Below are 14527 nucleotides of genomic sequence, written 5' to 3' on the forward strand. Positions count from 1 at the left end.
TTCCGCCTACCCCTTCTCATAAAAGCAGTATCACATGACAGCACTGTCCAGTGTACAGTGCGCTCTCGACCCCAGTGATCGTCTGCACAATTTTGTTCATTGTTTTGTGGCACGTTGGGAGTGGGTTGGAAGGGTTACGCCGCTACATAGTAACTCGACATCGAGGGCGCCAGGAACAACTGTGGATCCGTGCCACCTGAATTCCAGCGGCAACTGCCATCCTGCCCTTTCAGGCAAGAGCGTGCAGCCTAAGACTATGGAATGATGGAACATGGAGACAGCACGAATGCCCGTTCTGCTCTCGTTTGACGGTAGCAACACCAGCAAAGTGCGTCTACTTGCCTCGAAAACAATCCTGCAACAGGAGTGGCGTGGCGCCGCTGAACGCAGAGATATCTCTCTCTTTCTGGCTTGCTTTCATTTCTCGGCATTCTTGTCCATTGCCCCAAAGCAGAGGACAGGAATGAAGCGAAGTAGGAGCAACCCCGTGAATTCTTCGCACGCGCGGGACTCGGGCTGCAATCAAACGACTGCTACGTCGTGCAACAACTGCGGGCGACATTCGATGATTGCAAGCCATTGGGTTCACCAGGAGTCTTGGCGGAGCCCTGCACTCCATCGCTCGCTTCTTCTGCAGATAAGAGAGAGGGCCGATGCGGAGGGTGCAGCTAGCAGCGTGTATTGCAGAGTTGCATAACAGGGAGCCTGGAACATGAGCGTCTGAGGGGTCTAGAGATTCAAGTGATTGTTGTGTGCGCTCCTTCCAAGCCCCCCCCCTTCCAACTTCTGTTCATGCACTTCCTCACAACCTCACTCCAATACTCCTATCCCGTTGGCTTTGACCTTGGAATCCATTTTACATCTCCTCATCTCTTTCTCATCTCACACACCGTTCGCTTCTCCTTGTCCCCCCTCCATAGTGCATCAGCTCCGGCTTACTCCTGTCTTGGTCATCCCTCCGGCGACAAGCCTTTACTCACGCTCGTTTGGTAGGCAGCAAGCCCTTCGATTGCTTCCTGGTTCGTCGCTCTTTACTTCGCATCCGCTTCGACCGCGCTTGAGGTCGCTTTGAATCTCTCCTTTCTGAGAGCCCTTTCCCTGCTAAAACAAGGCTAACACCACCACCACCTCAGAGCAAAGATCCTCCCCGAGTCAAGCCAACAGCAATGGCACGCCTCACCCTGCTCGCTTTCCTCCTCGCCGCCGCGCTGGCTGTCATGTCAGGCATGGCTGAGAACAGCACGATCCTGAACGAAGTCCTCGACCATGCTCCGGGCGCAAATGACGATGACGGCAACCTGATCCGTTTCATCAACGGCGGCGCAGACCCTGACGATGATGATATCGAGGATGAGGGACTGGCCCGTGAGCAGTAGCCGAGGAATCGAGGTGTAGCGCGGCCTGGCAGACAGCTAACCATGTGACTTGCGTCTCGCTCTTTCGCATGCGTCTGCGGACCACAGGTCGCAGGTTCCACGCTCGACACGCAAAGAAGCACAAGTCAAAGAAAGTGGGCGTTCACAAGTATCAGCCCGGCAAGAAGGTGAGTGGCCGATATGTGCAGGGCACATCTTCCGTGCGGGGCTGGGCATGTGTGTGCTGACAGTCCCTGCAATGCGCGCAGCTCTGGGTCAGAGACTGCCAGATCACCTGGTACGCCTCAAACGACCTCAAGAACCCCCAGTGCGGTAACGGGAAGTGGAACCCCCATAACGGTGTGAGTACCTGCACCTTTTCTACATTTCTCTCTTTCCATCCTCTGGTCTTGCAGGAGTACTGATGACGAATCCGTGCCTCTTCATCGCGCGCGCCCGCTCTTGCAGAACCACATTGGCGCAGTCATGGCTGGATGGGATGGAGGGCCCAAATGCGGCGAGTTCATTGACCTTTGCCGCGGAAACGCCTGCGTATCCGTTCGTATTGTCGACAAGTGTGCTGGCTGCGGGAAGAACCACGGTGAGTGTCGAGACTGCCGCCAAGTATACCCTTGCTCGCTTCGATAGTGGCTGACAAGGTCTGTTGCCTTTGCTGGGGTTCTCATTTTCTCCCCCAGTCGACTTGACGAAGTCTGCATTCAAGGTGCGTTCAATTGGGACAACCCTTTGCGAACATGGCGTGCACAGTTGACCCTCTTACTTTTGATCTTGCAGCGCCTTTCCCCATCTGGTACCTTGAAGGAGGGCAGGATCCACGGCTTGAAGATGTTCCACAACAGCAAGCCGAACCCATGGAATCTCCGTGAGTGCCCTTGGTTTCACGCGCACTTTGCTCGTATCCTGCAGGGAACTGATCTTGCTTTCGTCCCTGCATGTGTATTACCGCAGAGCTCTTCGGTCCATACAACCTCAAGGGCTAAGGCTTGAGTCAAAGTACAAGCGCTGACGGCGAGCAGCGCCAGAGTGTGGGGCCGGCCCCATTCTTCGGCATGCTCTGCGTCGCACCTGGTTCTCTTACACGGTTCCATTGACGCACATGCACCTTCTTCCAAACAACCCGTCAATATTCATACGCGGTCTTGATGACGCGCGGATGGCGCACACTTTTTTCGTTGTTTCCCGAGATCATCGCACTTCGACCACTTTCCATGCTCATCATATTATCTTCAATATCACGGTCACCTCTAGTCCTCCCTACTCTGCGCACCGTACAGCCACTCTCTCCACTTCTCAGACCTGGCGCGTGTGCTGATGTACCATATTACCCGCAGCCATGGCCGGCTCGCTGTGTGGACATCTGGGCTGCTCGCTGAGCTCTCTTGAGCCCAAGTGGCGCCTTGCTCCTGCTGCGGCCGGGAGCTGTGCGCTTGCTCTCGGACTTCGTTTGGCCGACGCGATGTACATCATGGTTTCGCACGCATCTCGCTTATTGCTCCCAAATTGATACTCATTGGTCCACAACATGCTAATGGAAGTTGATAAGCTGCAATGATTGCCGCGCACGAGACGTCGATCACCCCCTCGGACCGAAAGCCTGCCGCACATAGTCTCTGACACGCTGCTGACCTTGTCCGCCGATGCCATCGATGTCTTCCGCAGCTTGGCCATCGCCATTTGTCCGCTCGCGGTCTACTCCGTTCTCCAGCAGGAGCACCGCCGTCGAACCGTGCGCGCTCTCCATGGCCAGGTGCAGCGGCGTGTTGCCGAGCCGGTCCTGTGGGTTGATGCGCGTCTTCTCGTGCGCCGCGCCGTCCTTGCGCGGCGGCGGCGTCAGCAGGACACGCACGAAGGCATCGTGCCCGGCCGTACACGCGCGATGCAGCGGTACCTGCTTCGCTCCGTCCCGCGCATTGACATCGGCGCCGTGCTCAAGTAGCATTCGCCCGACGTCGGCGTGGCCCTTGGACGCTGCATAGTGCAGCGGCGTCAGGCCACGCGGGTTAGTTGTTCTTGCGTCTGCCCCGCGCGCCAGGAGTTCACGGATTGCATCTCCGTTGCCGGCGGATGCGGCAATGATCAGTGCAGTCCAGCCTGATGCATCTTTGGCGTCTAGGTTTGCGTCTGCACCCTGACCCAAGAGCAAGGAGAACATCTCGGCTGTCCCCGTCGATGCAGCCCAGTGCAATGGCGTTCGGCCATCTGAATCGACCTCGTTGATTCGTTTTAATACTTCTTTCTCTGGTGCGGAGATAAGATACTGGCGCAGAAGACCAACTTGCCCTACAGAAACCCAAACGAGAATCGAAGAATGCATGTCAGAGGCAGTGAGCTATAGCGGCTCTTTCGACAGGACCTCGCACCTTCCAGCACGGCCTTATGGATGTTAAAAGCGGTAGAAGAACTTGAGGAAGCCATTTTTAAAGACCCGACAGCTGCTCGAGACGTTCGCACCGTGGTAATTGTCGTTCGCCCCTGGAGCAGAAATGAGACCTTGCATTTCAAACGAACAATCTCGATATAACGAGACCCCCCGAGTGGAACCAAAATGTATGGGTGTGCGTGGCCTTTCTCGTTATAATCTTTTTCGCCCTCTCTTCCTGTTCATGACATCAGCATGTATATATATATGCAACCGAAAAGAAAGAAAGCAAGACGGAAAGCGCGACTCGGAGGCCAACAGCAATCAACTCTTTGGGTCTCGGTTGAACTACAGTCTGCAGGATGCGTACCAGTCATTGCGCCTCCACCATGCTGGAGCTGAGTCAACCCGCGTTCACCATCGTGCTGATTCGGCCTGGACGTAGGACACCTGATCATGGTCGTTCCTCCTATGTCCTGAGCAAGGTGGCGAAAATGCAAATAGTTTGCATTTGCGGAGGGGCCGGACCGTGCGTCTGGAAGCGGCGGACCGAGTTCATGCCGCCGACCTGCCAAGGACAATGCAAGGCGAAGCTCAAAAGCGCAGTAGCAAATGCGTAGTCATCACAGGCTGGCAATAGATGCCTCGCTGCGCAAACGCTGTGATGAGTCATACGCATGCAACACGTCCCTCACCTCGAATTTATTGGTCATGGAAGGCATGGTATTATATATAGCAAGATAATTGCAATGTGCATTTTGAAGCACCTCCCTTGCCTGCCATCTCTAATATTCTAGTTGGTAGTCATCATCTTAATTCCGACCTGCTTCTTCCCTGTCCACAAAGACCACCCAGCCATCATGCAGTCTTCTGGTACCGAATCGATCGACATTTCGGACGCGATCTTCAACACACAACGAACAGATGTGTTGTTTACATTGTGGAAGAGAACACAACACCTGGTGCCAGGACATGAATTAGTCACGCTCTCTGGCTCTTCGTACGACAAGACGATCGATGTTCTCGGGTATCTCCGAGAGATCGGGCAAGACGAATTTCTAGATGGAACCCGGGGCCATTTTGTGCACACCTGGTCGTCCTCAGATGGCCACAGCAATTTCGATACCGAATCCAATGACGGTGAAAGCAGGTGGATGATGGGCGATGATTCTGGAAAGTCAGGCTCTGTGATGGCTCAACTCCGAACCGGCAGCGCCATCACTCGCTTTCAAGGCCACACGTTGGATGTTCATCAGTATAGTTGGCGTCAAGAACACCATGAGTGGAAAGCGATATTTATCTGTGACCGCGATTCGCCCTCTGATGAGGTTGGGAAACAACTTGCGGCAGAAGTGCACCTCTGGGCGCTACGCCTGGACAAGGAGTTGTGGACTTTCACGCATCAGTGGCAAAAAAGCAAGGCTCTATACGCTTCAGTGCAGGCTACGAACGAGTCAGACCTCATCCTGTCACCTGAACTGCTCAAGCGCCTACATCGAGATACCAATACATTCTTCGAAAGCAGAGATATCTACAAGTCCATCAATGCACCGTGGAAGCGCGGCCTATTGCTGATTGGCCCACCTGGCAATGGCAAGACCGGCGCCCTGCAAGTGTTGCTCAAGAGCATGTCTCACATCCCAGTGCTGTACGTCAAGTCGTGCGGTCACGCACCTCCGAGCATTTCAGCAATCTTCGGCAAGGCCCGTCAAACCTCACCGTGCATTCTCGTATTCGAAGACCTTGATGCGCTCATCAATGACATGACGCGCGCGTACTTTCTCAACGAGGTCGACGGATTGGAGAACAATGATGGCATCTTGATGATTGCTACGACCAATCACCCCGAGAGGATCGACGATGCCATCATGAAGCGACCGTCGCGATTTGACAGCAAATATATATTTGGTTTGCCGGACCACAACCTGCGCAAGCGCTTCATCCTCAAGTGGCTCTACGAGAAAGTGCGGGACACCAGCATCGACTTTGACTCGCGGGAATACAGCAATCCGGGCGTCAGCGACATAGACAGCTTGGCGGACCACATTGCGAGTAAAACCGAAGGTTGGAGCTTTGCATTTCTCAAAGAGCTCTTCATCAGCTTCCTACTGTCTAAAGCTGCCGGCCACCTCGGCGACGACCCGACGGCTGCTGTGCCGTACCAGGATCTGCTGAAGCATGTGGAGGACTTGCAGGAGCAAGTCCTCACAAAAGGAGGCGCTGACGAAAGGAAGCATGCGGACAAGGGAAGGAGCAGGCCGGCGGCGGTAATATCAAGTGCAAGGCCGATGTACCCCTAGACAGGTTAGGGCTGGCTGCATGACCATGTAGGCGCACGCCCAGCTAATAATAAGCAATTGAAATACCAATATGCTGGCTTCACAGGGACCATAATTGGCACCTCGCAGCAGCTAAGTTACCCCCTCTTGCAGCTACGACCCACGAGCTGAGATTTGCCATGGTTTGGTTGTCGGGTGTTGGATAGAGACGAAACGGATGCAGGCAGTAGGAGGCGCAATCTCCACACCTGACACAAGAGACGTAGGGTTGAGTTAGGGTTATAGTAGTACATAGCATCGCGACAGCAAGGTGACCGCATTGAAAGGACAAGGACCCTTGAACTGCGGCATTAGCACATCGCATCAGCAAACACGCCGCGATCTTTAGCATGTCCCCGAGCCTTTAGCAGCAACAAGCGTCGCTCGCGGCTGAAAAGGACGGACGACGGAGGCAAGCACTGGTGTCCATGCCATGTATATGTAGCGCAGTGAAATGATGGCTGGCCATTCGTGCTCTCCACGCTCAACTGGTCGTGTCATCCAGAGTCATGGCGTCCACGCGCGCAAAGAAGACGACGGCTGCCAGGACGCCAGTGGGAAGTGCAAGCAGCGAGCTGCTGCGCAGAATGACGGCAAGGAGCCGGCGCAGAAACGCAAGTCGGGGTGGGGTGAGAAGAGGTCTACAGGTGCAAACGGTTGTGGCGATGACGCCCAGGACGGAAGTGGCAAGGGTGCAGAGGCAGACGGCAAAGATGGCAAGGATTTTGAGCAGCCACCCATCAAACCCAAGGAAACGAAGCTTGAAGGCTGTTCGGGTGAATGAAGGATTGTTGAGAGAGACGTGTGCGCTTCAAGCATCCGTGTCATGACAATTAGTATTCCTAAAGGGAGGCACTCTCGTGCTCGTTGCGCTGCTCCTTATAAAGCATTCACTTTCTCTACCAGCCAAAAGTGCAGTCCGTTGACGCAGCCAAGAAGACAGATCAACTAGCTGCAGATTCCCTGGACGACATTCAGCGCACGCACGTGATCCTGCGGCCGCTTGAAAACAAAGTCTACCCAACCCGGAATCTGCGCTCGCTGCAGGTCAAGAGCCTGGTGTGCGCTTTTAGCTCTTGAGGCAGGTACGCAGTGCAAGAAACGGTGATACGCGGGAGCCTCTCCGCACTCTCTCTCACTTCTCTGATCGTCTGTAGAGCATCTGCGGTAAGACATCCGAGGCGCGCTGGGAAACTGTTGCGGAGGTCAGTCACGATGCAAGCAACATCAGTGGCAGCTTGAAGAAGCCAACGAAGAAAACGAAGACCAGAGATAGGATCGCTCCGCTACTTCTTGTACGCGCATTGGCCACGTACAGCTGGCGGTCGAGGAAGCTCTCTCTCTCTCTTTTTCCTGTCGACCGTGCTGGCAGGTCTGCAGGTCACGGGAGTGGATCACCCCACTGGACGTGGATATAACATCCTGTCAGTGTAGGATACGGGCCTGCCGTCGGTGCGAGAGGTCCGCCTGTCGTACCACCTCTCGCACAAGGCACCGGCCGAGTTTGGCGACGCACAGCGTGCGATCGGCTTGGACGCCCTGTGTGCGTCGATCCTGCTGCAGGTGCGCAACCCGACACTGCTTCCATCCGGGCCGGAAGCACCGCCAGATGGCCTGCCGTGGGAGGGGCGCGCCGAGCTCAGCGATGAGCAAATGAAGGGGACATTCGGGGGAGCGTACGTGGAGGATGGTGCGGAGGGTAAGAGAACGAGCGGCAACAGGTACAGTAGGCCCGAGCGCATGGGCCTCCTCGACTGGATCAGTGTCGAGCTGCTGATGGTCAAGAGGAACCAGGAGCGTGCGGAGCAGAATGAAGTGGCCGCCGCCGGCGAGCAGCGAAAGGGTGAGTCTCTCATTCGTGTTCCATCGTCGTTGAGCATTATCTTGTTCGAAGACACAAGTTCAGTACGGCATGCTTCCGGTGTTCAATGAGTTAGACGAGACGACTCGAAGCTGTGCGATCTCTCACGCGGCCTGCTGGTGAATGCCTCGCAGCGCAGCGCTGTACAGCGCGCAAGGACGCTGACATGGATGACGAGAACGCCTTGAAGGAGCTGGCAACGTCGGCGGAAGACTTTCCGGTCGATGTGCTATCTGGCAACTGGCTTGGGCACCGCATCAGCCTAGGTGCTTGTTGACATGCACTTGCACTCGGCGCACCTTGACCGCTGTATTGCCAACAACGTCGAGCTGAGCATTGACTGTTGACGACGACGATGTCTCATCCCCTGGCGAACAAGTGGTCAACGTGATGTTGGTTGTGCGCGACTCGAAAGCGGAGAAGACAAGGATGGAGTCTGGGACAGTAGGGCGCAGTGCCGTTTCGCAGCCATACCACTCTAGCGTCAGGCAGCGGCAGCTGTGTGGCCTCTAAGCGCGACGCGTCGCGTCCCGACTTCCGCGTCTCGCGCACTGGCTCGTGGCCAGCGCCGACTGAGGATGCGGCTGCGCACGGTGCACGTCCGGCGGGACGCATTGGGCGAGTGTGCACTATGTTTGTTCTGCGCAGAACACTCTCTCCCCTTTAGGGTTTGTTTTGACTGGGGTGCACTATGGGCACCTAGAGAGTGTCCCTGGATGGGGAATCGCGCGCGCGTGTCTGTGAAACGGGAAAAACACACATCTCTTGTGTGCTGCGCTGGGCGGTGCATGGCAAACACGAGTCCAACACGACTGTCCTTGTGCAATAACCCTGGCTGTGCGAGTGTGACCCACCCGTAGTTTGCCGCTGTTTTGCTGCGGGTGCTAGCGAACCCTTTCTTCTCGTGGTTGCCCGCGCCCACCATCCCACCTTCCTGGCTGGCTGGCTGGCTGGCTGTTGTTGCTCTCTCTCGCAACCCACGTTCGATAGTGTCCCAGGTCAGGCATCGTCCTCTTCCTCGTCTGCGTACTCATTCGCTCGACTGTTCGACCTTCCATTCGTTCATTGACAGAGGCTCATTTCGGTGTCGCACTTCAACGCCTGCACCCAACCACCCCCCGTACCGCCCTCGCTCCACATACCCCCTCCACGGTGCGTAACCGTCGTGGCACCCGGCCCATCTTTGCGCCGCGCTGCCCTATCACGCCGTGCTCAGGCGCAAAGTGCCGCAGCGGCCTTCGCCCAGCGCGGAGAGAACCCGCATAGGACAAGGCTGGGAGCCTGCTCGTACGGAGCGATGGGCAGGACACAAGGTCGAGCAGTGCAAGTGTGCTGCTGGGGACCGCTCGCAGGGACTACAGTGCTTCATGCTCTTGTTGGAATCAGAAGGATCGCCGCTGAGCGCCACCCTGAAGCTCTTTTTGTCTCACTCGAGCGGCTCTGACGCGTTCGAAGGGGTCAAAGTGCGATCTGCAGCACCGTCGAACGAGCATCCGGCCAGGCTCGAATCACCTCTTCGCATCTGTCACCAGATGTTCTTGCTGCGGACACATTGCGTGCTGTGGTCCATTGCAATTTTCCTTTGTCTCGTTGCTCGCACATTGGTCCCCGCACACGAGCGTGAGGCGAAACAGGGCGTGCTGATCCTCTTCGTATCTTGAACGCTGTCAGATTCCTATTGACGATTAGCCAATATGAGAGAAATCGGTACGTGCTCTTGGGCCGACATGGTGGTGACATGATCATGGCAGCCCTGATTGACTCTGTTTGGAATTTGCCAAATGCAGTTCACCTTCAGACCGGTCAATGCGGTAACCAAGTCGGTGAGTACTTTCTGCCGCCCGCGTCCGCTTGCAGCTTCCAGTTCTAATCTCGTCATCTGCATGGTTACCGCAGGTGCCAAATTCTGGGAGGTCCTCTCCGACGAGCACGGCATTGACGGCGCTGGTGCGTACCAAGGTACTTCGGACCTGCAGCTCGAGCGTATCAACGTCTACTAGTGAGTGTCTCCAGCGCAGTGAGCACGAGCATCTCCCCCTTGATTGCTTAATTGCCCTCTCACTGACACTCGCTCGCAGCAATGAGGCCTCCAACGCCAAATACGTCCCCCGTGCTGTCCTTATCGACCTCGAGCCGGGCACGATGGACTCTGTCCGTTCCGGCCCGATGGGTGGCCTCTTCCGCCCGGATAACTTTGTCTTTGGTCAATCTGGTGCTGGTAACAACTGGGCCAAGGGCCACTACACGGAGGGTGAGTTGACTGGCAGCCAGTGTATGCAGATGTTAGGCGACTGACGTTGGTCACTTGCACCTCGGGCATCCACGCCAGGCGCTGAGCTCGTTGACTCGGTTCTCGATGTTGTGCGCAAGGAGGCCGAGGGCTGCGACATGCTGCAGGGATTCCAGATCACCCACTCGCTCGGTGGTGGTACGGGTGCCGGTATGGGTACGCTGCTCATCTCCAAGATCCGGGAAGAGTTCCCGGACCGCATGATGGCCACCTTCTCGGTCATGCCCTCGCCCAAGGTCTCGGACACAGTTGTCGAGCCATACAACGCCACGCTCTCCGTCCACCAGCTGGTCGAGAACTCGGACGAGACGTTCTGCATTGACAACGAGGCGCTCTACGAGATCTGCTTCCGCACTCTTAAACTCCCGTCACGTGAGTGCTTCTCTAGCGCACATGCCTGTGCTGCCTTCGGTGTCTTGCGGCAGGAAACCCTGTGTTGACGTGAACCTCGCCCCCGCGCGCCCCTTGCCATCGACAGCCAAGTACGGTGACCTTAACCACCTTGTCTCTCTCGTCATGAGTGGTATTACCACATGTCTCCGTTTCCCCGGTCAGCTCAACTCTGATCTGCGCAAGCTCGCGGTCAACATGGTCCGTGAGTATCCCCGGCGCATGCAGCTTTCCATGCTTTATACCCGCCCTCCACTGACGCCCAAGGGGTGATCTCCTCCAGCGTTCCCACGTTTGCACTTCTTCATGGTCGGCTTTGCTCCGCTCACCGCAAGGGGCAGCCAGCAATACCGCGCAGTCAGCGTCCCTGAGCTGTACGTTGCCGAGTGCTTGCTCCGACGTCGAACTACATTTACACCTTGCTGATCCTCTCTTCCCCCATGGCGGAATGCCTTAATAGGACCCAGCAAATGTTCGAGTCGAAGAACATGATGGCCGCCGCTGACCCACGCCATGGCCGCTACTTGACTGTCGCCGCGTACTTCCGCGGTAAGGTGTCAATGAAGGAGGTCGAGGACCAGATGCAAGCGACGCAGGCCAAGAACGCGGCCTACTTCGTTGAGTGGATCCCTAACAACGTCCAGACAGCCCACTGTGACATTGCCCCGCGCGGCATGAAGATGGCCGTTACGTTCATCGGCAACTCGACCGCCATCCAGGAGCTGTTCAAGCGTGTTTCGGAGCAGTTCTCGGCCATGTTCAGGAGGAAGGCGTTCTTGCACTGGTACACCGGCGAGGGCATGGACGAACTCGAGTTCACCGAGGCAGAGTCCAACATGCAGGACCTCGTCAGCGAATACCAACAGGTGCGTCGTGCGCTCTCATATCTTTGGTCGCTCGCTGACATATTGCCCGCCCTTACATGCCCTCATCTGCTCAGTATGCGGAGGCTGGTATCGACGACGAGGAGGATGGCCTTTACGAGGAGGAAGTCCCGGCCGAGGAGGAGTAATTTTTTCAACAAAGATTTCGCTTCGAGGAGGCCCAGCACGTAGTGGTGGAAGAAAAGGCGCCTGTAAACCTTTGAGATCGCTCCTTTAACATGCAACCTTTCTTCACGCTCAGAATGTAGGCATTTGGGCCAAATTTCAGCGATGCATAGACGGCTCAATTGGGCTACGACGATGCAGCACGAAAATGTTTGTGCAGACATTACAATCATCCGAAGGGCATTTGGGATCTTCTGCATGTCAATGTGTAAGCACCGTAGATTGCACTGCGGCCTTCCCTCATTGCCGACGCGATGACCACGCTCCCACATGCCGTCTGCACCGGTCTGTTGGGATCGGGGTCGTCGCTTTCGAGGGTCAAGCGCAGGCAAAAGAAGTTTCTGCTCGCTGGTTTGACCTCCGCGGCGCGACCCGCACTGCACAGCTCCACTGCTTCGACGTCCGTGCCATAGCCAAAGCCTTGCGATTGAACGAAGACGCCGTGCCCAGAGGCAAGCTGGAAGGTGTAGCGAGCAACTAACGTTATGACGCCCGTCGCGTCAGGCGCTTGCCGGAAGCAACCAGTACCCGAGCCGACGATCAATTGTGCGCCGTGAAATGCAGAGGGAGGCTATGTGTAGAAGAGGTCAGCGATGCATCCGTCCGAATTGATCAAACGGGAATGTGACGACGTGCGTACTTCGGACGGCGAAGACAACGGAGATGGCTCACTCTCACTCATTAATGGCCCTCCCGAGTGTAATGGGTACTACATTCCGCTGCCGGGCTTGGGCTCTGCTATGCATCTATCTCCGTCGGTGAGTCAACCACACCCTCGACGCGACACAGGGGCTGCAGCTCGGGAGACGCGGGGTGTGCGGCGGTCAGCAGGCTTTCGTCGATAGGAGGTGCACAGGCATGATCACAGGTTGGAGACACCGCAAGGATACGAGCATTAGCGCCTGCAAGATGCACCTCGCACCGCTGCGGCGACAGGGAACGCCAGACGCAAGCTACATACTTCAAGTCTAGGCAAGATTGACCCCATCACTCAGCCCGAATATCCATGACTTTGGACCACACATTCACGTCCGCTCCCCGTGGCGTCCATGGCGAGTTTGGCGACTGCAACTGCATTCCTCATGCTACGTGAGCTGAGGCGATGACAATGAGAATGTGGCCAACTCGCCAAGTCACTCGGCCGAGATCTTTCGCTCCTGCGGTACCGGCTCGCAACGAAGGTGCTGGTAGTGGGGCCCCTAGCTTCTCCTTTCGGAGGAGGCCTTGAAGCATTGCTTCAGAAACGAACGTCCTGCCCGCTTTCATGACAGCTCGTGACGCCGAGCTTGAAAACGAACCTAACTTCGAGGTGGCCCCTCCCAAATATTTACTTTTCTTCTTGACCGCTCGACAGTACTTCGAGCAAAAGGATGCGACCGATTCATCCTCATCAAGGGGCACTCGAAGTATAGTTATTCATCGTTCGTGATTCATCGCCCATCGCTTATCACAGGCATTAGACATGAGGGTAATCAGCGATTAGAAAGCTTGCGAATGCAAGAACACCATCATCATGACGATAAACTTTCATCCACAAATCGGATCCTTGCCATGACCCCAGCGCATTGAGCATCTTCCACAATCGAATCCGAGGCCACGATCATCAGCGTAAGTTCAGGCTCCTTCTAGTTTCCAGGAGAGGTCTATAATATTATACACTACACGGGTATTTCGTACATTGCATGATACATTCATATGTATCGAGGCAAGCCGTCTTTCTGTATCCCGGAGACTAGAACCTGCAAGTATCCCCAAGCATAACCACGTCGAAGCCATCGCTCATTGGAGCATCGCCGCCATGATTGCATGGGGGACCTGATGACAATATGAGCGGGTAAGTATGATGTAGGGATCGATCACTGTGAGGGGACTCAGAAGCATGCTGCGTGGTACATGCTCAGTACAGGTACAATCCGGTTGGCGGTCGCTAGTCCAATATTCCGCCATAGCGACGCGCTCGATGGGCTGGAGCCGGGCTACACACACCCTATGCCGGTATATATATATGTGCGATTATAGACAGTAGGAGAGTTTTATGGAGAGATCCTGCAGATTGCACAAATGACCCCCAAAAGCTTCTGAATTTAAAGCGCGTTCTACTGTAGTTCGTAAACACGATGATAATATAGTCCATCGCCAAACTGTCACAAACCCCGTGAGGAATCGAAACCCTTGCTCAGTGGCACTTGAATCTTTAACACTGCAGCCAGCATGGTCCCCCATTGGCACCATCGGCTTCTTCAGTTATCTATGTGACCAGGCCCTGCGAGCTGCCAGGCCTCGCGAATTGGCGAGTGGCGAGGCAGAACTAGGGTGTGAGCTACAAGGCTGCGATCTGCAACCGTCCACGCATCCATGCGAGGGGAGTGGTAGACGGCGAAAGGTGAACGTTGAAGGTTGACGCGATGAGGCGATGACGGTGAATGATGCGTGAACAGCGAGCGCAAAGGTCGGAGTCAGTAGCCAGTGGCGCTCTAGCAGCCACATGATGGAGTCGTCGTAAACTCGGAATGCCACGTGTCGATCAACTTCAGTTCATGATTGCTGCATGTTCAACTGTAAATTTCCTGGGCGCAGGAATGCGAATGTTTCAGGAGTGCAGATCATCTTCACACATTACAGCGATTTGCAGCTTGCCATCACAGGTGTGCAGATTTCGAACGAAAGCTGCAAAGCGAAGTGCTAGGTAGTGGGAGAACCACCAGGTTGATCGTCGCTGCGTCGACATTTCGGACATGTGTGGCTTTTCGCGCGCACAGAATACGTACGTTTATGAATTCATACACTCTCATAAAACGGGTTGCATGGTCATACACCCTCAGCACATTAGTGCCTCAGCAACTCGAATATGGCGGCGAGACGTTCGAACGTCGATATTCGATAT

The 14527-nt window shown here is 55.6% G+C and overlaps 7 protein-coding genes across 7 annotated transcripts; 5 read left to right on the forward strand and 2 right to left on the reverse strand.

Moving 5' to 3' along the window:
- Positions 1–81: 81 nt before the first annotated feature.
- K437DRAFT_188427 (uncharacterized protein) lies at positions 82–931 on the forward strand. The gene has a single exon (XM_013385969.1). The coding sequence runs from the start codon at positions 272–274 to the stop codon at positions 695–697; it is 426 nt and encodes a 141-aa protein (XP_013241423.1). The 5' UTR covers positions 82–271; the 3' UTR covers positions 698–931.
- A 1-nt stretch (position 932) lies between these two features.
- On the forward strand, positions 933–2533 carry K437DRAFT_188357 (uncharacterized protein). Its single transcript, XM_013385970.1, has 7 exons — positions 933–1365; positions 1464–1543; positions 1625–1717; positions 1824–1956; positions 2054–2079; positions 2151–2238; positions 2325–2533. Exons 1-7 carry the CDS (start codon positions 1167–1169, stop codon positions 2354–2356), a joined length of 651 nt encoding a protein of 216 aa, XP_013241424.1. The 5' UTR covers positions 933–1166; the 3' UTR covers positions 2357–2533.
- Positions 2534–5066: 2533 nt separating this feature from the next.
- On the forward strand, positions 5067–5828 carry K437DRAFT_217248 (P-loop containing nucleoside triphosphate hydrolase protein; the record flags this gene model as incomplete). Its single annotated transcript, XM_013385971.1, has 1 exon — positions 5067–5828. A coding segment is annotated over one exon (762 nt), but the record flags the coding sequence as incomplete, so codon positions are not given.
- A 408-nt stretch (positions 5829–6236) lies between these two features.
- Positions 6237–9241, forward strand: K437DRAFT_295829 (uncharacterized protein; the record flags this gene model as incomplete). Its single annotated transcript, XM_013385972.1, has 8 exons — positions 6237–6829; positions 6967–7112; positions 7211–7258; positions 7488–7896; positions 8049–8180; positions 8397–8536; positions 8987–9066; positions 9131–9241. Coding segments are annotated over exons 1-8 (1386 nt in total), but the record flags the coding sequence as incomplete, so codon positions are not given.
- A 49-nt stretch (positions 9242–9290) lies between these two features.
- K437DRAFT_188579 (tubulin beta chain) lies at positions 9291–11699 on the forward strand. Its single transcript, XM_013385973.1, has 9 exons — positions 9291–9621; positions 9702–9737; positions 9811–9913; positions 9993–10165; positions 10244–10576; positions 10683–10799; positions 10878–10968; positions 11055–11460; positions 11535–11699. The coding sequence occupies exons 1-9, from the start codon at positions 9609–9611 to the stop codon at positions 11604–11606; spliced, it is 1344 nt and encodes a 447-aa protein (XP_013241427.1). The 5' UTR covers positions 9291–9608; the 3' UTR covers positions 11607–11699.
- Positions 11700–11730: 31 nt separating this feature from the next.
- On the reverse strand, positions 11731–12524 carry K437DRAFT_188682 (uncharacterized protein). Its single transcript, XM_013385974.1, has 2 exons — positions 12284–12524; positions 11731–12214 (listed from the first exon to the last, which is right to left on the reverse strand). The coding sequence occupies exons 1-2, from the start codon at positions 12323–12325 to the stop codon at positions 11813–11815; spliced, it is 444 nt and encodes a 147-aa protein (XP_013241428.1). The 5' UTR covers positions 12326–12524; the 3' UTR covers positions 11731–11812.
- Positions 12525–13797: 1273 nt separating this feature from the next.
- K437DRAFT_258633 (uncharacterized protein) lies at positions 13798–14270 on the reverse strand (the record flags this gene model as incomplete). Its single annotated transcript, XM_013385975.1, has 1 exon — positions 13798–14270. A coding segment is annotated over exon 1 (239 nt), but the record flags the coding sequence as incomplete, so codon positions are not given.
- Between the last annotated feature and the right edge of the window lie 257 nt (positions 14271–14527).

This window comes from Tilletiaria anomala (assembly GCF_000711695.1).
Source record: "Tilletiaria anomala UBC 951 chromosome Unknown K437scaffold_90, whole genome shotgun sequence".
NCBI classification, from domain to species: Eukaryota; Fungi; Basidiomycota; class Exobasidiomycetes; order Georgefischeriales; family Tilletiariaceae; genus Tilletiaria; species Tilletiaria anomala.